Source organism: Pelodiscus sinensis, chromosome 8, assembly GCF_052426305.1.
Source record: "Pelodiscus sinensis isolate ZL-2025 chromosome 8, ASM5242630v1, whole genome shotgun sequence".
Taxonomy (NCBI): domain Eukaryota; kingdom Metazoa; phylum Chordata; order Testudines; family Trionychidae; genus Pelodiscus; species Pelodiscus sinensis.
This window is the reverse complement of record NC_143059.1, coordinates 60291235-60318329: the sequence shown is the minus strand read 5'-3', so window position 1 is coordinate 60318329 and position 27095 is coordinate 60291235. Positions and strand designations below refer to the sequence as shown.

Sequence of the window (27095 nt, the reverse complement as noted above, 5' to 3'; positions counted from 1 at the left end):
CGCAGCACTCCGGATGTGGTTGGCGTGGACCCACACCCCAGCTTTTCACTGCGGGACAGGGTGTTGACAGTTACCTCTGATGTCCTTCACTCCCTGGACTGGTGGACCCAGGAGGAGGAGGTTTGTACCGGAATCCCATTCTCCAGACCCATACCAACCCTCTTGCTCATGATGGATGTTTCAGACAGCAGTTGGGGGGGCCCACCTTGGAGACATGAAGACTGAAGGTATGTAGTTCCAGGATGACCTCTCCCTGCAAATCAATGTCAAGGAGCAGCAGGCGGTCTGCTGTGCCTGTGTGGCCTTCCTTCCTTGGCTCAGGAGCAAGTCAGTCCTCATCCTGTCAGACAATATGTCGACAGTTTCATACATCAACAGACAGGACGGGGCCCACCCTCCTCACCTGTGTCAGGAAGCCCTTCACCTGTGGAACGTCTGCATTGAGGCAGATATTCACCGAATGGCCTCCTATCTCGCAGGACGCCATGGCAGACCGGCTAAGCAGGTCATTCTCCAGCCACGAGTAATCTCTCAGGGGGGATGTGGTCATCTGGATCTTCCGCAAGTGGGGGTTTCCCTTTCTGAACCTGTTCGCCACTTGACAGAAAAGGAAGTGCCCAAGGTGCTGCTCCCTCATGGGGCTGGGGCAGAACTCCCAGGGAGATGGATTACTCATACCCTGGCCCAGGGGTCTCCTCTACACATTCCCACTGTTTCCACTAGTCCACAATGTGCTCCTGTGGGTGCAGGAGTTCAGGGCATCCCTTATCCTCATTGCTCCAGCGTGCCCAAGCAGCACTGGTTCTCGACCCACCTAAGCCTGTCGTGCACTTCCACTGGTCTCGGATCTGATTACCCGGGGACTTCAGCAGGCTTCGCCACCCAGGCCTGCATTCCCTGCACCTTATGGTGTGGAAACTCTGTGGTCAGAAATCACTCAGTATACTTTTTATTTGAAAAAGATCAAGTGCTAGTCTGTCTGGCTTTGTGTTTTGAGGGCTGTCAATAACAGAAAATGTTCATTTTTAATATTTAACATTTTTAAGATGCTTGTGGTGTGCAACAGAAATGGCTAGTTGGGACACCCAAAAATCCTATTTTAAGATGAACAGAATCTTGATTGATTAAACAGAAACTGCCATAATATTAATGGCATGCAAAAGTGATGAAAAAGTTTTCGGCTATAGTTTGGAATTCTACCATTAATTCTACACGTGACAGCTACGTCTACACTGGCCACAATTTCCGGAAAAGCCATGCAAATCAGGTAAGTCAGTATAGGGAAATCCACGGGGGATTTAAATATCCCCCGCGGATTTAAATAAACATGTCCGCCGCTTTTTTTCCGGCTTGGGGAAAAGCCGGAAAAAAAGCGTCTAGACTGGCACGATCCTCCGGAATAAAGCCCTTTTCCGGAGGATCTCTTATTCCTACTTCGAAGTAGGATTTCCCTAACCTGACTTACCTGATTTGCATGGCTTTTCCAGAAATTGTGGCCAGTGTAGACGTAGCCGTGGTGTTGCCAGCCTCAAAAGTGTAAAAATCCTGAGTCTGGTCCCACAAATCATAAGATTGGTACAAAACCAAAGATATTTTGTTTTTTACTTTGCCTTCTGGTTTCTGAGTTTTTAGGCTGCCCTCATTTCATATTTCAAGATTTTCTCTACAGCCATTGGGGATAGAAATGTGTTTTGGGGGGGAAGGGTTGAGGGAGCTGTTTTTTCTTTGTTTGTTTGAAAACAAAGGTTTTTGGCCAGTGTCTTTATTCAGCAGCAGAAATTTTCAGTAAATACCCTCCCCCCAATTTTGTAAAGCTCACAATAAAATCATGGGAGTTGGCAACTTTAGGAAATGCAGAGGTCTAAAAATAACATGAGGTTAACTCCATCCACCTCACACAAAGCCTGAGTAAATAGCTATTGGTCTCTGTACTGAAATAACAGCTATGTATCCTGCACTCACCAAAGGAGGGTTTTGTGGTTACTGGGCTTCATTATTGCAATAGTAATTGTTTACCACAACATTGCCACCATTTTTATCTTTTACATATTTAACTTATGTTTTAGACCAAAGGCAAATATGAAATATTAACTGGAACATACAAGAGTCCTGATGAAATGGTTGATATGTATGTGGACCTAATTAACAAATATCCTTCTATTATTGCACTAGTAGATCCCCTGAGGAAAGAGGTAAGACAGAGGTATCTATAATGCTTAGAAGTAATGCTCTGGAAAATGTATTTTCTAAAATACAGGCAGTCCCCGGGTTACATGCATCCGACTTACATCGGATCCCTACTTACAAACGGGGTGAGGCAACTCCGTACTAGCGGCTTCCCCCCAGCAAACCAGGGAGACACGAAGCTAGCACTCCCCCCAACAGACCAGGGGGATGCGGAGCGGCTTCTCTCAGCAGACACCTCAGCTTGAGAATAAAGGACTGAGGGAAGTGAGGTGTGGGAGAATAAAACTGAGCTCTGGAGAAATGTTTGGCTAGAATTTCCCCTACAATATGTACCAGTTCCGACTTACATACAAATTCAACTTAAGAACAAACCTACAGTCCCTATCTTGTATGTAACCCGGGGACTACCTGTAAATAAAAAGCCATAAACAAACACTTGTGGGTAAAATTCACTCCTGTCCAAAGAGCCAGTACAACACTTATATATCACCTGTATATCTTACTTAATCCTCATTCTGAGGCTACGTCTAGACTGGCATGATTTTCCGCAAATGCTTTTAACGGAAAAGTTTTTCCGTTAAAAGCATTTGCGGAAAGAGCATCTAGATTGGCATGGACGCTTTTCCGCTAAAGCACTTTTTGCGGAAAAGCATCCGTGCTAATCTAGACATGGTTTTGCGCAAGAAAGCCCCGATTGCCATTTTCGCCATTGGGGCTTTTTTGCACAAAACAGTTTTTAGCTGTCTCCACTGGCCCTCTTGCACAAAAACATTTCCGGAAAAGGGCTTTTGCACAAATGGGAACGTCAAAGCATTTGCGCAAGAAGCACTGATTTCGGACAGTAGAACGTCAGTGCTTTTGCGCAAAATCAAGCGGCCAGTGTAGACAACTGGCAAGTTTTTGCGCAAAAGCATCTGCATCCTTTTTGACAAGGCATTTCAACCATCTGAGTCCAGGGAATCTTCCTCCTATTCTGACCCTCCTAGGGCTGAAAAATGATGAGTGAGCTCCCCCACACCGAAAATGGCAGCTAAAAAGAGAGTTTCGCAATCCAGCCTTGTCAGCACCAGGGACAAGCTGGGAACATCCGACACCACAACCATCCATACTGCAACAGTGACAGAACCAAAGTCCTGGTACGTAACATCATCTGCATCAGCGCCGGTCACAACGCTGACACAGGCAAAGGCATGCAAACCAGATAAAATGTCCATCATGCCAGCACTGTCGGCACCGACAAAACCTTCCGTACTGGCCAACGCTTACTCCAAGTCCAACGAGGTGCTGCCCAGAACCAATATGATTACTGGCACTGATGTCACCGTCATCAGTGCCGCATTCACAGGCATGGTAGAGGGTTCCTTGGCGCACACCACTCCAAGTCATGTTAGACGTTAATGACATGCTTCTCCATGCGCTACGGTGCTTCACACCAGACTAGCGAAACATCTCTCTCTGTAGCATGTCTCTCCCCCTCCCAATGTATTAGCCTTCCTCAAGTGGTAGACTGCCCCAAACAACCTTTTAGTGTGAGTACCATTCCAGTGTGAGCAGCCATCAGTACAGATCATGACCAATGTGTCCATGATCAGATGGGGGGCATACCTAGATGGACATTTCCCAGAGGATCGATGGTCCAGCCATGAAACAGCTTTCCATATAAACCTCCTGCAACTTCAAGTGGTTGCGAATGCTTGCAAGCACTTCTGAGCACACATCAGCAACCACATAGTGAGAATACTCACTGACAACATGACAACCATGTATTATATCAGTCGCCAAGATGGGGCACGTTCTTGCTTGCTGTGTGCAGAGGCAAACTGTCTGTGGAACTGATGCATCAGCAACAATATAACCCTGACTGCTTCGAATCTGCCTGGAATTAGCAATGCTGCAATGGATACCTTGAGAAGACACTTCACCAAGTACGAATGAGAGATCAACCATCAAGTACTCCAACCCATATTTTGGAACTGGGATAGCCTCATATCAATCTTTTTGCTTCCCACACCAATGCCAAGTGCCCCCAGTATTGCTCCAGAGTGGGGATGTCCTGTTCATTGCATAATATCTCCAACATCATTGTCTCCTGTATTACACAATGCTATACTCTGACACAGAAAGCTCATTACTCCACCAAGAGTACACTCCACCAAAGCGGGTATCAACATCCACAGCCTTCCTAATGAGGTGTATCTCCCTTCGGGACATCTACTGTGTGCTACATGGTCATCAAATCACACCTTCATGAAGCACTACGCCATTCTTCCACATCTGTCCAATGATGCCTCTCTAGCCACTGTGATAGTATCCACCTCCAATAAACGGTTACTCCAAAGCCCACCATCCTTTGTTTTACCTGATTACTACTATGAAGTCACCTAGTGGAGCACCCCCGGGGCACATACCTTGAAGAACCATTGTTACTACACAAGTTGGGTAACTTCCTTTTCTATAGCTACACAATTTAATGTGGAATCCATCCCTTGGAGAAGAATTGTGCATCTAATTCCTAAGCTCTTATTTTAAACTAGTATGTTTTATGAAGACAAGCTTAAAAATCTGTACTAAGGGTAAATGCAATGCAATGTTGTCTTCCTGAATCTGTGCATAGCCTGAAACAATAGTTCTGAGAAGAGTGAACTGCCCTATTCATCTCAATGAGTCGTTAACTCTGAAACCTAAAGGTGATCATTTAAATATAAACATTTTAAACTATTTCACTTCTGATCGTCGTAGCAGAAATGTATAGCTAGCTTTGCTTTTGTCACAATCCTAAACTGATTCTCGCTCTTCCCCAGGTGCCAAAAGTCCAAATTGTTCCTAACTGCCAAAACTTCCAACTTCCCTTGACAGCAGCCATGAAGGAGTCATGTGCTTTCAATACAGAAATCTGCAGAATATCAAAATTGAAAATATGGAGCATTTTAAAGTAATTTAGTTTTAAAAAACATACAAAGCAAATTCACAACACATTGTTTGAACACAACACAACATTTGAACACTTATGTATTATGACTGATCTGGTCCCATTTGATCATTCCATTCTTACACAGCAAAATACTTTGTGTGCTTAACTTTAAGCATGTGCTTATATGCCATTACCTTCGATGTGAGTGAAGTACGTGCTTAAATGCTTCATTGAATTGGAGCCCTGCATAGTGGAAATTTCTAATTACAGATATCCACAATTCTGTGTTTGGTACAGCAAGAATTATTCATGGAGGAAATTCATAAATCTCTTATACATTTGAGAATTTTACAATCTATTCATTGATAATTTATGAACAAAAAAAGGCAAACTTTATTGGTAAATTATATATTCCAAAATATCCATTTTATTGTCAGTAAATGGTATTTGGGGTAGCGAGAAGAGGCAGGAAATTTAGTATAACATGTATGCTATGCTAATCCAAGATCACTAAAAATAATGCTGAACTTACCTAATGCGAGCTGGGGAAATCTACTGTCATATTTAAATGAAATGTGGATTTTAAAATAAATGTTTAGCTATTTAGCCATATTTTACATTGGATCAAGTGACTGGAAAATATTTTATATTCCATTAGTTTTCCTTTAATCAAATTTGCAGGAGAGTAATCTGGCTAGCAGACTTATATATTCAGTTCATTTTGCAGTATAGGTTGAACCTCTCTCAACCTGGACTTGCTGGTCCAGCACCTGCCAAATCACAGATGTTGCTGGACCAGAGACACTTGGTGGGAGGGCAAGAGGCAGGAGCCAGGAATCCAGCCAGGCTGGTTGCAGGGAGGCCAGCGGCTGGGCGCTTTGCCACAGGAGTCCAGTAGTAGGGTGGCTGGAATGCCAGTGGGCTCTGGCAGAAAAGCTCTGTGGGCGAGGGAGCAGTCTGCTGTGGTAGGGCTAGAACCCCCAGCAGTGGGACCACCAGCTACTGCAACAGGGCTGGCAAGGTGAGGAGAGGAGCGCTGGCAGTGGGGCCAATGCTGCTCAGGTAGGGCTGGCAGAGTTGGGAATACTGGCAGCTGAGCAGTGATCTACTGTGGGACCAGGAGTGGGGGAGGAATCAGAGTTCTGGTGGCAGGACTGCAGGCTGGCAGGGCCAGTGGGACTGGGAGCACCGGTGGCAGGTTAGTGGTCTGCTGCATTGGAGCTGGAAGCCCCAGCAGCAGGACCATGGGCTGCCATGGCAGGGCAGTGGGGCTGGTGGCAGGTGGACAACTGGCCGGGAGGCTGGACCTGGAGCAGAGTTGGGCTCGGGGGGAGGGCCAGTGACAGGGGGACCAGAAACTACCTCCCTTGGTCTGGCAAAATCTCTCCTTCAGGACCACTCAGGTTCTGAAAGTGCTGTACCAGGGAGGTCTAACCTGTAGTATATTAGCTGATGCTTTTTTACCAGTGACTAGGTTTCTTCTTGCCCCTAGCAAAATCCCTACAGTCAAACAAAGTGGCAGTGAAATATTTTATTTGTGACGGTATTTATTTAAAATAATTTATCTGTGTGAAAGATAGTCGTGGGGTGAAATCTTGGTCCCACTGAAGTTAATGGCAAAACATCCATTGACTTTAGTGAGGTCAAGATTTTACACTTGGATGTGTTTCTCCCCTCTCCCTGCCACCCCCCTACACACCTTGTTTTCACGCCTCAATTTTTTTAAGTTGTTTTCCTGAATTTGTCCTTTAAATATCTAATCATTTCCTTTACACAGGATGGCCAGCAGTGGAGCAGTATGTGTGATACTCTTGGTTCCAAATGTTATTTGATTGCAGAAGATGCATCCAAAAATATTTCTAAACTTCTAGAGGATCAAAATATAAATATACCAAAATGTAGTGGTCTGATAATAAAATACACAAATCAGACTAAGATATCTGACCTTACAGAACTTACCAGACTTCTCGATGGTGAGTGGCAGAAAAATCTTTTCAAGAATCTTATAACAAATACATAATATGGCTACACCTATGTAATCCATGAATATATATAATGTTGCACATTTAAATATAGCAGTTGACAGTTTAGGAAGTGCTTGTTAAAAGAAATTTAAAATTCATGGCTTGATTGCCAGCCATATGTATATAGGAGTTCATATATTCTGAAAATATTTAAGGAGTCCTTATAATATGTTCCAGTGCTTCAGATGCACCAGGGTGCATGTGCTCAATGTGAATGTATTTTCAAGCTAGGGCTAATGTTATATTCAGACACCAGAACTGAAACAACAAACAAAAACTGATGTGGAGGAAACTGAAATGTTTTCTGTTGTAGTTTGCTGTCATCCAACTCCAGTCCTTTCTTCTTCAAGCAGTGTCCCGTGGGTGCTCCACTGTAGGTGTTGGGCTTTTCCCGGTGCCACAGATTGGAGATCTTTTCCAGCCGTAGTGTGCCGGACCGCGCATGCGCGGAGAGTGGCTCATGGCTTTTCGCGCCGTTTGAGTGTGCATGGTTCCTCCTGACTGTCCTCAGCCACGGACGGACTGATCACTCTCTCGTGAACTCCTGTTTCATAGAGACACAGAGAGAGCTTGTTCTTAATTTTTATAGGGTATGTCTATACTACAACGTTAATTCGAACTAACTTAGTTCGAATTAGTTAATTCGAACTAAGCTAATTCAAACTAACGCGTCTAGAACTAAAAACTAGTTCGAATTAGCGTTTTGCTAATTCGAACTAGCAAGTCCACATTGAGTGGACCCTGAAAAGGGCTTAAGGATGGCCAGAAGCAGTGCCGGCAGGGCATGAGAGGAGGACTTAGAGCGTGGAGCTGCTGTCTCAGGCTAGCCAAGGGCTGCGCTTAAAGGGTCCCGACCCCCACCCTGGACAGACAGTTCTAAGGGGTGCCCCGCTTGCAAAGCAGTCCTGGCTTGGATTGCCCGGAGTACCCACACTGGGCACATCACATCACTCGGCCATCAGCCCGGCTGCACTTGCCGCAGGCTGTCATCTGGGGAGAGGGGACAATCGGGGGGCTGCAGGAGAGCTTCCACCCCCAGAAGCCCGCAGAGCCAGCCCAGTCCTCCCCATCGGGGGCTCGTACCCCATTCCTCCCTCACCTCCTTCCACTTACCCTTCCCTAGCCCCCCTTCTTATTGATGTACAAAATAAAGATAACGTTTCTTCCAACATTGACTCTGTCTTTATTGAACAAAACTGGGGGAGACTGGGAAAAGGAGGTGGGAGAGGGGAAGAGAAAGGCTGGGAGAGGGGAGGGCAACTAACATGATCAGGGGTTGGGAACAGGTCCCAGATGAAGAGAGGCTACAGAGACTGGGACTGTTCAGCTTAGAAAAGAGGAGATGGAGCGGGGACAGGATAGAGGTCTCTAAAAGCAAGGGTTGGGTGGAGAGGGTGCATTCAGAAAAGTTCTTCATGAGTTCCCCTAAAGAAGGACTATAGGACACCAAAGGAAAGGAATGGGTAGCAGGCTTGAAACTAGTAAGAGAAAGTTGTTGTTCTTCACAAAGCAAATAGTTAACCTGTGGAACTCCTTGCTGCAGGAGGCTGTGAAGGCTACAACTAGAACAGAGTTTAAAGGGAAGTGAGATCAAGTCATGGAGGTTGGGTCCATGGAGTAGTCTTAGCCAGGGGGTAGGAGTGGTGTCCCTGCCCAAAGTTTGTGGAAGGCTGGAGAGGGATGGCACGAGACAAATGGCTTGGTCACTGTCTTCGGTCCATCCCCTCCAGGGTCCCTAGGGTTGGTCGCTGTCGGCAGACAGGCTACTGGGCTAGATGGACCTTTGGTCTGACCCAGGACGGCCATTGTAAGCTCAGGGCTCAGGGTCGGGGGTCTCAGTGGACCCCCTTGATTTTCATGCACACCTGCTCCTGGGTGGCCAGGCTGGCAGCTCTCCTGCCCTAGCCGGCCACTTTCCTGTGTCTAGTGCGGAGATCGTGGACGAGGTCCACGATGTCCGCACTAGCCCAGGAAGGTGCCTGCCTCTTGCGGTCCAGGGCAAGCTCCCGGGAGCCACCAGCCTGGTCCCGGGAAGAGGGGGTGGGCTGGGGGACATCGGGTGGGTGGCTCTGTGCCGTGCCAGGTGCAGGGTCTGCTGGCTGGGTGCTGGCAGGCTTGCACCTGGCACGGGCACCGTAGCCAGCCTGTGCCCCTTTAAGGGGGCCGGGAGGGGGGCATAGAGTTTCCCTGGTGGTGGCCAGAGTGGCCACCAGGGAAACCTGGGGAGGGCTAGCCTCCCACTAGTTCGAATTAAGGGGCTACACACCCCTTAATTCGAACTAGTAAGTTCGAACTAGGCTTAATCCTCGTAAAATGAGGTTTTCCTAGTTCGAACTAAGTGCTCCGCTAGATCGATTCAAATTCGAACTAGCGGAGCGCTAGTGTAGCGGCTATGAATGTTAGTTCGAACTAACATTGTAGTGTAGACATACCCATATATAGTTAGAAGTTATAGTTATAGTTCTTAGTTACTAAAGACCTGCAGCCCCAAGCCCGGCAACCGAAGGGGCATGCAGAACAAACCAAGAAGACGAAGAAGAGACCATCTGCAGCGCGATCCCTTCCACCTTCACGGGTGAGTATTTGCGATAAGCCAGGGACCTCAGTGGCATCTGTCACATGCGGCGCTGCAGAGCCAAAAGACAGCCGAAGTAAGTCAGCTCCAAGCCCTTCTGTATCGGGATCCATGGTCTCAGCCATTCCCTCAGTCTCCAAACTGCCTCCAAGGACCTCCACAGCTCTGAGAACCTCTCCCGGTGCAGGACACTCCCCGGCACTGGCTCCGGCACTGAGCCGCTCCTCGGCACAGGAGCGCTCATTAGCACCGACGCATACTCTAGCACAACCGCGATTTCAGAGTTGCTCTTTGCCCCAAGCACATGCGGCACTGAGACGTTCCTCGCCTCCAAGGCAATCGGCACCAAGACCACTGGCGCACAAATGCTGTGTGACACATGAGTGCCCTTCGTCTCCTACAAGCTGGCTGGCACCGAGTCGATCATTGACGCCGAGGAGTCTTTTGCCTCCTTTACACTCGCTGACACTGAGACACCGATCACTGGTGAGGCATTCACCGGCGTCGAAGTGTCTCTATCTGCCGAGACGTTTTCCAGCACCGAGTCGCCCTTCAGCACCGGACCGATCGTCGTCACAGAGGCGTCTCTCTCTATCAAGGCGCTCACCGGCACCAAGATGTCCATCTCCTTTGAGACGCTGTCCAGAACCGAGGCGATCCTCTCCCTCCAAACGCCACTCGGGCCCATCACAATCGCCGGCAACGACATGCTCGACATCGGCCCACCCCTCGATACCGGAGGGCACTTCGGCACCATCTTCTTTGGTACCAGTGGAGATAATTCCTCATACAGCACTCTCCACTCCAACTTCCTCTCCACTGGAACAGTTGTTGGCATTACCTACCCATCACAGAACCAAGAAACTACTTTCTCTGTCACCAAACCCAGAATTCTCACCTGAAGTATGGTCACCATCCCCAGCGTACTCTAGGTACTCTCGTACTGGCCATGCTTCTCCACAATCAGGACAGCTCTACCGTCATGATCATCCGTCATCCAGCTACACCATCTATTATAGAGAGAGGACACGGTCTCTAAGATCACCCATGCTTTCGACCCATTCTGACGGATAGATGGTACCGGTGTTCTGCATCACCCTATCATCACCATAGGTTGTCGTCTCATCACCACCGGTCACCTTATGCGCACTCCCGTTCCTCTCTCACCGGGGAGCATCCTGCTCCTCCCCCATCTTCAAGACCACCAACTCCATCAGGGTCTCCTTCACACACTCGAGCCACACAACCATCTCTTTCCACTCGAGAGCCTGAACCTGATGGATCGCCTACGGACCAATCTTCCTCGTCCCCAGACGACGCAGTTTTTCAAGGAGACACCTCACCTTCGGATGACCTACACCAGTTTCAAGAGCTTTTTAAAAGAGTGGCAGAGAGCCAAAAGGTGCAAATGGGGGATGTGCAACAGAAACAACATCACCTTCTCCGTAATATCAAGCAGTCTCATCAGCCCAAAAATCTCATTGCTGTTAGGTGAAGCCATTCTAGAGATATCTGATGATATTTGGCAGTTGCCCGCAGATATCTGATGATATGTGGGCTGTTGCCCGCATCCACCCCGCCCACGAATAAAAAGACAGATAAAAAGTATTTCGTCCCTGCCAAATTTGGTATAATTGTTTCAGCACTTAACAGAGGCTAAACGGGACATCTTGAAGGCAGTAATTCAGGAAGGATATGCAGCCTCAAGAACAGCTTTACATATTGCCCTGGATACAGCCGACACTGCAGTGTGCACGACTGCTACATCGGTTGTTATGCGCAGGGCATCCTGGTTGCAGCAGTCGTCTGTCCCTAAGGACCAACTTTATCAAAAGTCGAGGATCTACCTTTCAACAGGCAACATCTCTTTTCTGATAAGATGGACCAATTCCTCCTCTCAGGGAAAGATTCCAGGACCACTTTAAAAATGTTGGGCATGTACACACCACCGTACTGCCGGAAACAATTCACTCCCTACCAAAAGCAAAGACCCCTTCTCTGGCAGCCTCCTCCATACAGGCCGCACGAACAACAAAGGAGTAGACAACACCAACAACAAAGACATCCACCACCTAAAGCGTCTACCCAACAGGGTAACATACAGCAGGTTGAGGGATTGTGAACCATTCCCACTATCTCTGGTCTGTGTGCTACAATGACAGTCTTCCACCACCGCTTGAGACCATATCTCCATCAATGGGCCTACATCACCAACGACAAATGGGTCCTTCAAACAATTAGGCTTGGTTATACCATTCCATTCATGCCGTTGCCTTCCCCCATCACCCCTGCCCTGTCCCTTTCAAGGGACCCATCTCACGAGTCCTTGCTCAGGCAAGAGGTTACTCAGACCATTGGTGCGATAGAGGCTCTTCCAAACGAGTTCAAGGGCAGAGGGTTTTACTCCCGATATTTCTTAATGGAAAAAAAATCGGGGGGATGGAGATTTCTGCAGTCTCAACTGTTACCTGTGAAAACAACGATTCTGAATGGTTACCCTGGCTACAATCATCCCAGCACTTCAGAACGGGGACTGGTTCACATCCCTCGATCTCCAAGACGCATATTTTCACATTGCTATTCATCCGGCACACAGGAGATTCTTACGCTTCCAAATTGGCACAGACCATTTCCAGTACAAGGTCCTGCCGTTTGGTCTCTCGTCGGCTCCACAGGTTTTCTCCAAGACCCTTGCCGTAGTGACTACATATCTTCGTCGTCTACACATTATGATTTTTCTGTACCTCGATGACTGCCTAATCAGAGCTCAATCATTGCAGGAAGCACACCATGCTACAGATACCACACACATAGTCTTTGAAGTGCTGGTTCTCATTCTCAATATCCTGAAGTCGTCCTTGGAGAACCAATCAATACAATTCATCGGAGTTCATCTCGACTCTACACACGAGCGAGCTTTCTTGCCAACAGAAAGGTTCCAGGCAATACAGGATTTGATCCAGATTTTGCTCATCAGTCCAACGGTTCCCATACTACGGTGTCTACAACTCATGGGACACATGGCTTCCACGATGTATGTAGTCAAACATGCAAGGTTATGTTTTCGCTCCCTTCAACATTGGATGGCAAGGGTATGCCCCCCAAACGTCCGTGACGTACATATGAAAGTAACGATTCCCACCCACATCAAAGCGTCACTAGCTTGGTGGACCGTTCCAGGCAATCTAATGTTGGGTGTACCCTTTCATCGCCCACAGTCGTCAGCACAGCTTACAACCGATGCGTCACTCATTGGATGAGGCGCTCACCTTGGGCACGAGCAAGTACAAGACCTATGGACTCCTGACGAATCGTTGATGCACATCAACTTTCTGGAACTCAGGGCAGTGTACAAAGCCTGCCAACATTTCCTTCCCATTATTCAAGGGCAAGTCACATTATTCAAGGGAATCCTCACCGACAATATGACGACCGTTTATTATATAAACAAGTAAGGTGGAGCCAGATCCCCACTCCTTGTGCGCAGAAGCGGTACATCTATGGAATCTGTGCAACAATCACAATGTCTCTCTAATTGCAGAATATCTCCCGGGCCAGCACAATGTCACAGCCGATTCCCTGAGCAGACATTTTTCTCTCAAGCACGAGTGGGAATTACATCCCAAAGTGCTTTCTGCGATATTTCAATGTTGGGGATTTCCGTCAGTAGACCTATATGCCACTCACCATAACGCGAAATGTCCTCAGTATTGCTCAAGAGCGGGAATTGGGCGAGGTTTGAAAGGGGAAGCTTTCCTATACAACTGAGGACGTCACCTGCTATATGGGTTCCCTCCCATACCTTTGATAACCAGGGTCGTGGAGAAAATTATCCGAGAGGGAGCCACAGTGATCCTAATAGCCCCCTCTTGGTAACGGCAAATATGGTAGCCTTACCTTCATCGTATGTCGATATGTTCTCCATATCCTTTACTGATACAACATGATCTTCTTTCACAGAATCATCGCTCCCTACTCCATCCGCAGGTAGACCATCTCACACTGATAGCGTGGTACCTAGTTGGTTCCAACAGTCAGAAATAGCATGTTCGCAATCTGTCAAACACATATTACAAAATAGTAGAAAATTATCTACGCGAACTACTTACCTCTCAAAATGGTCTCGCTTCTCGTCATGGTGTTTCCAAATGGGCCTGAACCCAACTTCTGCACCCATACAGTGCTTCGTAGACTACCTGGTGCATCTCAAGAATTCTGGCCTTACCTGCGCTTCCATTAAAGTACATGTCGCCGCAATAACCGCCTTTCACCAACCTGTTGAGGGATACTCCGTATTCTCCCATCCAATAATGAAAAGGTTCCTGAAAGGAATGGCCAACTTGTATCCACATTATACCCAACCTGAAGGACCCTTGGGATCTCGAAATGGTTCTGAATGCTTTGACGAGTAAACCTTTTGAGCCATTAGCGATGTGCAACCTCCATAACCTATCCATGAAGGTCATTTTCTTGCTAGCAATTACCTCCGCAAGGAGAGTCAGCAAATTAGCTGCTCTATCAGCCTCACCTCCCTATACAATATTCACGCACCAAGGAGTAATATTGCGACCACAGCCGCGTTTTCTCCCCAAACTGAACTCCCGTTTTCAAATCAACGAGCCTATAGTTTTGCCTATCTTCCACCCTAAACCACACCCTTCGCCCGAACATGCGCGCCTACACACTTGGGATGTCAGATGAGCGCTGGCCTTCTATATCGAAAGAACCAGACCCTTTTGAAACGTGGACTCACTACTAACATCAATAGCGGAATGCTCTAAGGGCCGTCCATTGTCTGCACAACGCATCTCCTCCATTATTATGCAGTGTATAAGGAGTTGCTATAACCTGCGAAACAAACCACTGCTGTCGACATTGAGGGCCCACTCGACTCGGGCTGTTGCAACGTCCACTGCTTTCCTCAAGGGAGTTCCATTGAGAGATATTTGTAGGGCTGCCACGTGGTCTTCCAACCTTTGCTACAAATTATGCCATCCCCAATCTCCTAATACCAGATTCAGCGGTGGCGTCAGCAATGTTATCCATGGTTACGGCACATTAGCTCCGAACCCGCCTCCATTCGCGAGCTACTGCTGTACATTTCACCTACAGTGGAACACTCACAGGACACAGCTCGAAGTAGTACCGTATATTCCGGCGTACAAGACGACCTCTGATGTTAAAAACCATCCCCCAAAAATCGGGGGTCGTCTTGTACGCCGGGTATACATCCCAGGCGCGCCTGGGATGCCCCACCGCCAGAGCCCCTCCGCGGCTTTGAAAGCCTCGGGGGAAGCCGGCGGGGGGGGCATCCCAGGCGCGCCTGGGCTGCTCCCCCGCCGGAGCCCCTCCGCGGCTTTGAAAGCCTCGGGGGAAGCCGGCGGGGGGGCATCCCAGGCGCGCCTGGGCTGCTCCCCCGCCGGAGCCCCTCCGCGGCTTTGAAAGCCTCGGGGGAAGCCGGCGGGGGGGCATCCCAGGCCTGGGATGCCCCCCCGCCGGCTTCCCCCGAGGCTTTCAAAGCTGCTGCGGCTTTGCTCCCGGTGCCTCTGGTCTGCTGGGGACCATCTCCAGCAGACCAGGGACACCGGGAGCAAAGGAGGCGGAGGGGCGCTGGGGTATAAGATGAAACCCTATCTTTTAATTAAAAAGATAGGGGGTCGTCTTATACGCCCAGTCGCCCTATACGCCGGAAAATACGGTAGTAGTTACGCACCTTGTGCAGTAACGATGGTTCTTCGAAATGCGTGTCCTGTGGGTGCTCCACGACCCGCCCACCTCTCCTGTTCAGAGTTTCTCTATTTTATGGTTTTCAGATCAAGAGGCAGGAGGAACTGGTGGGAACCAGACCACGCGCATTCGAATGGCGCGAAAAGCCACGAGCTGCACTCCGCACATGCGCAGTCTGGCAGACTAAGGCTGGAAAAGTTCTCCGATCTGCTGTGTCTGGACAAGTTGGAGCACCCACGGGACACGCATCTCGAAGAACCATTGTTACTGCACAAGGTGAGTAACTTCTTTTTCACAGTCCTTTTCGCTAGTCCAAGGCCACTCGTGCGCCAAGAGGGAAGGGAGACCTGGGCCCTCCCTCACTCCAGGTCTCAGCCCAGTACCTTAAGAACAGGGAATCCTCACACATGTGCGTACCGCAGCCTCCGAGCATGCCCAGCCAAGTGCCGTTTCAGTGCGGGGAGCGGGGCTTTCCCTTTCAAACCCTACCACCCCGTCACATTTCCATAAACAAACAAAACTAGTTTGGTCCACTAATGTAGCTTAGTCAGATAAATGAATGATTCTCTGTTATTGATCCATGGTGATTACTATATGTAATACTTGTGGGAGTCTACATCTGTGAATGTTATTTTGTTCTTTAAATATTTCCAAAGACTTTATTGATGAATACATTTTTATATATGTAACTGTTACTCTCCTATCCAAAATAAAGCAAATTAAGAAAAAAATCTCTCATCTTTGGGATTTATATCACACAAGTTGGAAAGGCTGCTTTTCATAGTTAACAGGAATCATTTCTGCTATGCTAGAGAAAACATTTAGAATTAGAATACACAACCTAGAACTTTATACTTTTATCCCTAAAGAATAGCCAGAATGATCAGCATGGTCTGCATTATTATAAAAATTAGGGGGCACATGTTGGGCATGACCTTAGCCATGCTGAAAGAAAAAAAAAGTTTTAAGATAAAAGGAGCTATAATAAAAATGAGGGTTGTCAATCCCAGTTAACTCACATAATTTACTCAAAAATTAATCGCAATTAATCAGTTCTAATTGCATAGTTAAATAACAGAATATCAGTTGTATAGTGCTCACTTTATATTACTTTTATTACAAGTATTTGCACTGTAAAAACAAAAAATATAGTATTTTAATTCATCTCATACAAGAACTATATCATGAAAGCACAACTTTAACTGTAGAATTTTTTTGTTATAGTGTTATAGTGCACTATAGGGCATGCTCTGAGGCCGCGGCATGCACATGTGTGGGGATCCCCTGTTCTTAAGGTACTGGGCTGAGACCTGGAGTGAGGGAGGGCCCAGGTCTCCCTTCCCTCTTGGTGCACGAGTGGCCTTGGACTAGCGAAAAGGACTGTGAAAAAGAAGTTACTCACCTTGTGCAGTAACATAACTGCACTCAGAAACAAAACCATGTTCCAAGTCCACTCCGTCCTACTTCTTGTTCAGCCAGTCACTATAAGAAGCAAATTAGTTTACATTTATGTCACCTGAAAGTACAAACAGGTATTTACATGTCATATACGCTAAACATTCATATACCCCGTCATGCATTGACCACCATTCCAGAGGACATGTGTCCATGCTGATGAGGTTCATTAGAAAAATAATGTGTTAGTTAAATTTGTGAATGAACTCCGTGGAGAATTGTATACCGCTTATGCTGTTTTACCTGCATTCTGCCATGTATTTCATGTTATATCAGTCTCGGCTGATGATCCAGCACGTGTTTATTATAAGAACATTTTCACTGCAGTTTTGATGACATGCAAATGTACAAATGTGATATTTCTAAAGATAGCTACAGCACTTGATCCAAAGTTTAAGAATCTGAAGTGCCTTCCAGAATCAGAGGGATGAGCTACTGAGCATGGTTTCAGAAGTCTTAAGAGCAACACTCATGCAGACATTAAAGAACTCAAATGACCAAAAAAATAAAATCCCTTTTTTGCTGGTGGCATCTGGTTAACATGATGGAATTGAACATGTGTTGGTCTGGACTGTTTTGGATCATTATCAAGCAGAAGCCATCATCAGCCTGGATGCATATCCTCTGGAATGATGGTTAACGCATGAAGGGACACGTGGCTCTTTAGTGATCTGGCACATAAATATCTTGCTTGCAATGTTATGAAAATGCCTGTTCTCACTTTCAAGTGACATTGTAAGCAAGAAGCAGGATATCCAAAATATACAGTAATTTTCAATTGGTATTTTATTGTTTAAGAGTGCGATTAATCACCATTTTTTAAATTGCTTGAGAGCCCTAAAATGCAGACGGTATTGCAACAATTAAATTGATATTTGCGTACCTTTATAACAGAGAATTTAACTAATCTTTCCCCTGTTTGTATTTAACCTCAGAGAGCCATGTTTGTAAAAAATATATAAAATATTACTAATAAAGGCTAAAATATTATATTATATAGGTCAAAGACATATTGCCATATTAGGAACTTCAGCTGGAGAATCTTCTGATGATAGTCTTGTGGATCTGGTATGTATTGAAAATTGTTCAGTTTCAGAATTGCTAAACCATTGTTTTTATCATGAACTGGTATTTAGGAGAAAAACTGTATTTGAGAAAAGCATATAATTTATTAAATGGATTTATTCCCTAGAAAAATCACCTTTTACGGAGTTAATCTTTGAACTTTTATTTTTTTCTAAAAGCAAGAAAATTGCCAAAACAGGATAAAAAGAACCTACTTAAAAGTATGTGTTCTCCATTTGCATATGTTGTTCTGTAAAGATGCAGATGAATTACTAAATTATTCTTGAGTATTAATAACAATTTTTCATAGTAAGTCTTAGCTCTGTTAGTCTGTTTATATTGACATTGCATTTGCAAATTTAATTTCCTATGACCGTGATAATTAGTGTGCAACTCCAACTACATCTTTACTTAAAGGAAGATTTTATTTCAACATAGATAAGAAGATTTTATTTCCACATAGATAAGAAGTACTGTTGAGAGTAAGGTTTACTTTAGGATATCAAATTAAATAACTGTGAAGAAAATTATTTAACTTCTAAACTGTGGAATTTTAAAATATTCATTTTGTTGCCCTAAGGCTGTTGGCCTGGGTGCCAGGTTTATCAAGTTGGGAGGTCTTTCCCGTGGAGAGAGAGTGACCAAATACAACCGCCTTCTTGCTATAGAGGAAGAACTAGCCAAGAACGGAATACTGTGTATGAGCTTCTTTCTTACTTGTTTTCAGCATGCAATGAATAAGAGAACAAAGATTGGAGGAGGAATGATTGAAACTGCTCCACAGGAGGGAAGGGGAATGAAAAGACTATAAATAAGCAGCAACAAAAAACTAGGATGGCACTTGCCACAACGTATATTGTTGTTCTAATGGATTATCTGTTTACCTGAATGTTAAAAAGGTCCCATTCTTGAGGGATAACCTACATCACATTTTTCAGCAGAATTAATTGGGTAGAATCTGTAAGCCCATGTTGGCAAAAATAAGATAAACATTTCAATTAAATTCAGATGAAGGTTTCTCCACACAAATTTTAGCCAAAAGCAGATGCTTTTGCAAAGCTTCAGTTTATATCCCATTTCACAGTAATATTCTTTACAAAAAACTAAGCTAAGAACGTTCATGTTGCATGAGGAAGCACTCAGAATCAGGAAACTCTAATGTTAAGGATACATGTGCAACCTTAGCTGTGCTCCTTGTATGTACCAGGATGCATGATGTGGCCTGCATCTTCTCTCATGCCACTTTTATGCTAGTATAACGTCACTATCAGTGGAGTCTTGATTTATACTTGTGTAACAGAGGAAAAAAGACCTATTATTTCTTGAATATCTCAGTTTTTTCACACTTTATATTCACATGTGCAGCATGTAGTATATTTCCATTCTTTTATACTTACACTAACTGTAGATTTTTCTTATAGTCTAAGGGTAAGTCTACATTGCGCTTTCTTGCTCAAGAACATATGCAAATGAGGCATGGTGATGATGAATATCACTATGCCTCATTTGCATACTTAATGAGCTACCATTTTGCACAAGGGGCTTTTGCACAAGCAGCAATCTACACTGCTCCTTCTTGCGCAAAACCCCCCTCTTGTGCAAGAGCCATTCTGTCCTGAAAATAATAAGAAAGTGCAATGTAGATGTAGCCTAAGATGATAACTGTCAGTAACCATATACTCTACATCAGTGTTTCTCATACTGTGCTCCATGGAGCGCCAGGGCTCCGCAAGGTTGACAAACTGGAAACATCGATAGGTACAACACAATCAGTGGACCACCGGGGCTCCGCATACATTTTTACACATGTATAGGGCTCCAGAGCCCAAAATGTTCCTTACAAAAGTAATAGCCCTCCTTATATTCAATTCAGAGGGTGAGGGAGTTCAAGGAACACTGTTAATGTAAATGGGGGGGATAAAATGTTTAACACCCCTTCACATTCTTAAAAAAATACATGACTTGCTTTCCCCAACATCATTACTTCTCACATTGGACTTAGTTGGGACTATACAAAAATAAAAACAGTTTACATAAGTAAAAATTACAACAACAGAAATATAGTAATATAATAGCCTAAATATAAGTTGGCCATGTCCCTTTTACTAGGAAAGGAACTTACTTGAACATGCATGAATCTTTCTTATGTAGATTTCAAATGATAGAGCAGATAACTACAGCAGTGTAAACTTAACTGGCATTTAAGTAAATGCATTATTTTAGTACACTAAAGATGCCAAGCATTGACAAATGTTTAAAAATACACCCCAAACTTTAGCACTTTGTTGCAGGTAACACTGCTCTAGCAGTAATAAACCCCAGTAGCAAAATCACCATCACTCACCAATTACTCCCATCTCTACATAGATCAGAGAGAAGGGAGCGACCTGTCAACATGCCCTGAAAGTTAAACTAGGGCTGCTATGGACCCAGGTTCTGATCCAATATTGCAACCAAGAGTGTATGGGGTGAGCTGCTACATCTGCATTTAGCTCCATTAGGCTCTAAGGGCCAGACTGTTAAAAATATTTAGGCACCTAAAGATGCAGATAGTTGTCTAGTGGGATTTTCAAAAGTGCAAAGGGCATCTGGGAGTTAGATGCCACTTTTGATATTTCATTAGGCACCTGTCAGCATCTCTAGGTGTCTTAATATCTTTAACAGTCTAGCATAGCTGCTCTGTCAATTGCAGATTAGGACCATGGGAAATAGTGAGATTATTAATATTAAAATTATAAATGTACCTAAAATTAAACATAATACATGCATCACTTAGGATTATATTTTAAAAATCTAGTGTAATATTTACAAGTTTGTTTGAAACAATCATACTTTTTTTTCCCACTGCAGGTTCAGGAGAAAACCATGAATTTGTTGATTTTGCTGAAGAAGCACAAACAGTGGAAGAACTTTTCAATGCATTCCCTCCCATAGAGCAGGGCCCCTGGCCTTCACAGCACTCTCAGTCTGTGCTGGCCCAGGACCAGCACTCTGTTTCCTCACATAGTAGTGCCCCACACCTCAACGAGGCTTCTAAAATGGACCCATAAGTGTTTCCTTACTGACAGTTTGGCACTACGATATCATCAGGGGTTTAGTCCTGCAAGGTGCTGAGAGTCCTCAGTTCTCATTAAAGTTTATAGGAGTTGAGGGTGCTCAGCACCACTTATGCTTAGATCCTACATTTGGAATTGTGAGGCTCTGACGATGCCATTAGTTTTGCGAGGAGGGAATAAATTCTTGTATGGAACCATACTAAAGTTTCCACTTGAGTACAAGGGATGTCCCCTCAAGTGTATACAATAAGGCGAAAGCCCTAGTGAATTCTCATGGTGGATGAATCATCAGTTGCTTGATTGCCATTAATTCTACCTTGTTACAGCTGCCTGCCAATAAACTATTTTTAAATGCCTGAAATTCAACGATTACTTTGTTTTCATTCATACCCTATCTTGGTCCTGGTTTTGTACCTGGGCATTCGTCTCCAATTTTGCTGTATCTGTACCATCTTGTACTTAGCTCTGACATGCCGTGTATCTTTCCCAGACTGAAAAAGAGCTCTGCGTAAGTTCAAAAAGTTGTCTGTCTTACCAACAGAAGTGGGTTCAATAGGTATTACTTCACTCGCTCTGTCTCTAGAACTGTTACAAGACACTGTAGCACAGGTTGGACCTCCCTAGTAGCATAATCAGGGCCTGACTGATCCTGGATGAAAGATTTACCAGAATAGGAGTGGTCATTTCTGGCCACCCTGCTGCTAGCCCTATCTCCCTCACTGGGCTTCCTTAATCCCTCCCCAGTCCAGCTAAGCCACCACCATCCCCACATAGCCCAGCTGAACCGCATGCTCGCTCCTGCCCCTCTCCCGGCAGCCCAGCAGAGCCATGTGCTGGCTCCCACTCATCCCAGCCCAGTTGAGCTATATGCCCACCTCCCCCCCGCAACCCAGCTTGGCCATGCATTTCCCCCCCTCAGCATTGGGCCCTCTACTCCCTGCAGCGCACCAGAACACTCTGATCCTGGAACATCTGTGGTCCTCCTGGACCACAGATGTTGCTGGACCAGAGAGTTTCACTTTATAGAGGTGCAACCTGTACTAAAGTCTTTGTGTATATTTTAATCTCGGAAAATTTGCAACACAAAATAATCATACACAATAAGTGGTTTGCTATTTTAGATATTCCACAACATTTATCTGAAGATACTTTGGATGGGATTTTCAAAAACTGTCCAACACTGGCCAATCTCTGCTTCCTGTGGACCACTGATTTCAGTGGAAACAAAATTTGGATAGTAGTGAAAAGTTTTGAAAATCTTACTCTACATGTCTAAACCAAGATTTTGGAGGACTGAATGGCATTAGCGTTATTTTCTCTAATTTCTGTATAACTATATTTACTTTTTAAACAATAAGTGTCTACTCATTTTAAAATAATGCTTAAGCTTTATATATAAGAACAAACAACTAAGGACAATTTATGAAAAAAAGAAACTTGACTGTTCAGCATTTCATCATACAACACCTCTGATTAGCCTGATATACATCAGGAATTTATTCTAACAATTGATGACAAGGGTAAATCCCAAGTGTAGACAAAAAGAGCTGCACTTTGCACAGGTAAAAGAAGTAACACCATTTTCAAGAAGGAAATAACAATATCAAGATTTCACAATGTCTGGGAAACTGTCAGTAATATTTTAATAAGCTAGAGTAAAAAGAAATAATTTACATCAGTGTAACAGAAACAGTTTACATGAAAGAAATATTTTTTTTAAAAAAAATCTTGTTTTAGGACAGCTTGCAGTTAACATACACATCAGTAATAATAACTTGAGGAAAAATACATTTATAAAATTTTACATTTTAAATTTAGTGTAAGCAAACAGATATCAAAGTGTAAAATTAACTATTAGAAAAAAAAACCCTCACAGAACTGTAGATATACAATAAAATGACAAATTTCCCCAAATTTAGGAAATACATTTAGTTGACTAATTAGATCAACCAAGATTTGCTTAGCAAACATGCTCCACCCCAAAAAGGCACAACTACCACATTCATGACTATCATTTTCTTTCTAAAAGAGAAGCACCAGACAGATCCATGCAAAGCCAAGCTAACAAACTGAACACATTCATTCAATAGTTAAAATACCACCACTATTTCTTATGGACATAAAAAAAAATCTAATAGTGCATTCAAGTACATCACCACTCAACATCAGTAACACCAATCTTCAGTTTAAGTTAAAAAACAAATCCCTGATTACATTTGCCTTATTCAATGTAATAGACAACTAGTGTGAAATATTGGTCTGATTTTTAAAATTTTCTATGGAATGGGGATTGGTAGTGAAAGGTAAGTTGTGTGCCCATCACTCTTTATGTTCATTAGAAAGGAAGGCTGTGATGATAAAATGTGGTATTTGTTTTATCCCATAACACAACTCATGTCACCACAGTAAAGAGCTTACAAGGATCACGTTGTAAGTTTGTATGTGAGTAATATTGGATCTGCTGTTGAAGTCAATGGGAGCGGAGGGCAGCTCAATTGCAAAATGACAAAGAGCCCTGATCCTGAATTTACTTCACAGGAGTCCAGTAGCCCACTAGAGGCTGCAACCAACTTCAAATCTCCATTGTGCTGGGTGCTATCCATGCTCGGAAGAGCTTACAATCTAAACAGTGATGATAGACAAAAGTTGAGAGAACAAGATGGGAAACTGAGGCACGGAGAAATTAAGTGATTTGCTCAACAACATATAGGAGGACCATCCCTTGCCCTCAGCTCAAAAGGATTTACGTTTACTTCAGCGGGAGTTGGCTCATTAAAATCAGACTATAATGGACTCTTATGCATAAGGATTATTTGCATGTGTAATGATGTACAGGAATGGATTGTCAGACTCCAATCCAGTAACGTGTGAGTGGAAATGTGCATGTAGGCACAGTTTTGCAGGTTAGGGCCTTGTTCATTATCTTCCTATTCACACTCTAGTGAGGGCCTCAATCCACTGGAGTCAAGAATCTTTCCACTGATTTCAATGGGAGTGTGATCAGAACGTAACAAGTTTCAATTCCCACAGGCCAAAGAAGCATCAGTTTGGCATTCTATATGTTGGAACAGTTACCAAAACAGTTGGTACCAAACTGTCACACCGCATTGCCTATTTTCACTGCTAATGTCAACCAGTTACTGAAGAAACCACTTCATGTTTGTGCTTTAAAACTATTTACAATAGCCCATGTGGAGATGTTAGTGAGGAGAAGATCAGTGGGAGTCCTGTATCAAACAGGCATAAAAAAAAAAAATTTAAGGCAGTGTTTAAAACTGATTTTTATTGACATTATCCAGTGTAAATGAGGAAGAATTCTTCTTTGTGTTTACACTAAAGAAGGGATTTTTTTTTTTTATAAAGTTGAAAAATTGTGAGTGATCTATTATCTAGGAAAATACACATAGGAGACCAAAATTAAAATGGATTTTGAGTTGTGTATAGTTATGTTACCTACAAAGGCAAATAACAGAATTGCATACAATAGGCCATTCCAGTAAACTATTACTGAATATAGTTCCGAGTGCAGAATGTAGACCTTGCCAATTCACCTAAGCAGCCAATTCACTATCAGTCTTTTAGCATCACAATTAGCAATTAGAACTGTCTGAGTCTTTTGTTTTGTCAACACTAGTTTCTTCATATAATTGTTTGGTTTTTTCTTCTTTCATCTTGTGTTGATTTATAATATTTTCAGGCATCTTGTCTTTCGTTTGTGCTTCACTGGTGGAAATAAGATCTAAAACTACAATGGACTCTGCTTGATTTTCACTGCTGATCGCTTTTCTTGCAAATCCCAAGTAACTAGGTGACCTGGAAAGAAAAATAGAATAAATAAATCGACAGATAAAAGAAATTATCACCACATTTATGAGCAGAAATGTATTTAAATTATTAACAGCATGAATGACCAAGACAGTTGCATGGTATAGGCAATTTCACAGCAGTATAATAATCAGTTCATAGTGTATTTGTAGTATATTAAGAAGTAAACCAGGAAAAATTAAGTTACATAGCAACAAACAAGGATGTTCAGACTATGAAGGAAAAAGTAGTTTTTAAGTGGCATTCTCTTTTCTGTGATTTTTCTACACAATTCATAGCTGGACCCCAGGTTTCAGATTCCAAACGTCAGCCAAGGAGGTGGCAGTAAATAAAACTCAGGATGTTCATACCACAATACTGTAACAAAGTAGAAAAAAACCTGGATTCTTGTCCACATCTGCATTTTGCACCCTTGAAGAGGATGAACAGAACCTCTGATGTCCCTCTGCCCCATGCAAGAGAGGTAGGCTTAGGTTGTCAGATTTTAAACTGTGCTCACACTCTGCATCACTCTCAATGCAAGGCACTTTTGAAACTCCAGGCACAAGAAATTCACTAATATGCAGAGGGTAATAGCACTATATTCAGATTGTTTGCAGTGGGGAGATCCTTAAAGGAGAAAGATCGTTGTGTTTACTTGCCTAGTGAGACAGCCACAAAGCAAACTATAAGTCTCAGGCCTGGTTTACACTGAGAGTTTAGGTTGAACTTAGCAATGTTAGGTTGATTTTCTAACCAAGGAGGCCTTATCGCCAATCCTGTTCCATCTACTTTAAGGGCCATTAAAGGAGAATTTCAGGACTCTTGTTTTTCACAGGAAGTAACAGTAAATTCAACCTTGCATGGTCGACTTTGGGATAGTGGAGGCGCAACACTGTGAAAGCTGATGTTCTTGGCCTACAGGTATCCTGCTGTGACCATTCTGGCCAGGACTTTCAACAACTCTGCTGTTCTCCACATGCACAAGAAAGCCATGGGAACATGTGAATTTAATTTCCTGTGTGGACAGCATGGTGAGCAGACATCAGAGTAGGGAGCACACCTCAGCAACACACCTGACTATGAATGCTCAGGGTCACACACGAGCACCAGCATGGAACATGCAGGAGAGGAATCTGCTCTCACAGAACTATGAACCAGCAAAAGAACTGCAGATATCTATGCATAAAGGAGGAGAAAGGACACAAAAGGGATGCCCAGCAGTTTCAAGAAAGATGTGGAGAAATTGGAAAGGGTACAGAGAAGAGCGACAAGAATGATTAAAGGTTTAGAGAACATGACCTATGAAGCCAGGCTTCATGAACTGGGCTTGTTTAGTTTGGAAAAAAAGAAGATTAAGGGGGGACATGAGAGCGGTTTTCAAATATCTAAAAGGGTGTCACAAGGGAGGAAGGAGAAAATTTGTTCCTCTTGGTTTCTGAGGATAGGACAAGGAGTAATGGGCTTAAAGTGCAGCAGGGGAGGTTTAGATTGGACATTAGGAAAAAATTCCTAACTGTCAGGGTGGTCAAATATTGGAATAAATTGCCAAGGGAGGTGGTGGAATCTCCCTCTCTGGAGATATTTAAGAACAGGTTAGATAGACATCTGTCAGGGATGGTGTAGACGGAGCTTGGTCCTGCCTTGAGGGCGGGGGGCTGGACTCGATGACCTCTCGAGGTCCCTTCCAGTCCTATTATTCTATGATTTAAGCAGTTAACCAGTTGAATGTAACAATTAACCGATTAACAGGATTTTACATCCCTACAAGACAACACATCTCCTGTAAAGTCTGTCCTTCACGTTTCCTTACAGACCCCACTGTCAATTTCCCCACTCCAAATTGACCCTGGCCCCTACAAGTACTGCTTACGGAAAACTTCCGCGCCGGTGCATGAGGCAGGCACACACCTCGATACTGAACAGACACGAGCAAGTGCTTGAAGAGGAAGAGTATGTTCACAGCCTCCCACGATTTGCCCTCATTCCAGCGGACCCTGGATATACTCCAGACTGAGGCCCACCACAGTTATCATGATTGCCATAACACTTTGCTGCGGAACAGGTTCCAAAATGGATTCCATGCTTACTAGGGATGTTCGATATTGTGTAATTGTATAGTCATGTAACCGCATGAAATCTTAGCTGTTATATGACTATTCGATAGTCTTGGGGGAGGGAGTCGGGGACAGAGCTGGCAGCCAGTGCACTCCCGGCCTGCTTCAGGGAGTCCCCTGCCACACTGCCTCTGTATCAGAGACAGCAGCGCAGAGTGGAAAGCTGCCAGGAGA

General features: G+C 44.3%; 2 protein-coding genes across 6 annotated transcripts in view; one reads left to right on the top strand and one right to left on the bottom strand.

The window, feature by feature from the left end:
• ENO4 (enolase 4) overlaps positions 1-21361 on the top strand; it is a 68096-nt gene extending 46735 nt beyond the window's left edge. For 3 of the 4 annotated variants that reach the window (XM_075935394.2, XM_075935395.2, XM_075935392.2), the window contains 5 exons: positions 2067-2192; positions 6876-7071; positions 17880-17947; positions 18525-18642; positions 20795-21361. In XM_075935394.2, coding sequence (XP_075791509.2) covers positions 2067-2192; positions 6876-7071; positions 17880-17947; positions 18525-18642; positions 20795-20994 — 708 coding nt within the window. In that variant the 3' untranslated portion in view covers positions 20995-21361. The remainder of the gene's footprint in view (positions 1-2066; positions 2193-6875; positions 7072-17879; positions 17948-18524; positions 18643-20794) is intronic. The other variant, XM_075935397.2, reaches the window with a different exon arrangement.
• Positions 21362-22619: 1258 nt separating this feature from the next.
• The window catches only part of SHTN1 (shootin 1), a 109317-nt gene continuing 104841 nt past the window's right edge, over positions 22620-27095 (bottom strand). The window contains exon 17 of one of the 2 annotated variants that reach the window (XM_075935384.2): positions 22620-24813. In XM_075935384.2, the coding sequence (XP_075791499.2) occupies positions 24591-24813 (223 nt within the window). In that variant the 3' untranslated portion in view covers positions 22620-24590. The remainder of the gene's footprint in view (positions 24814-27095) is intronic. The other variant, XM_075935385.2, reaches the window with a different exon arrangement.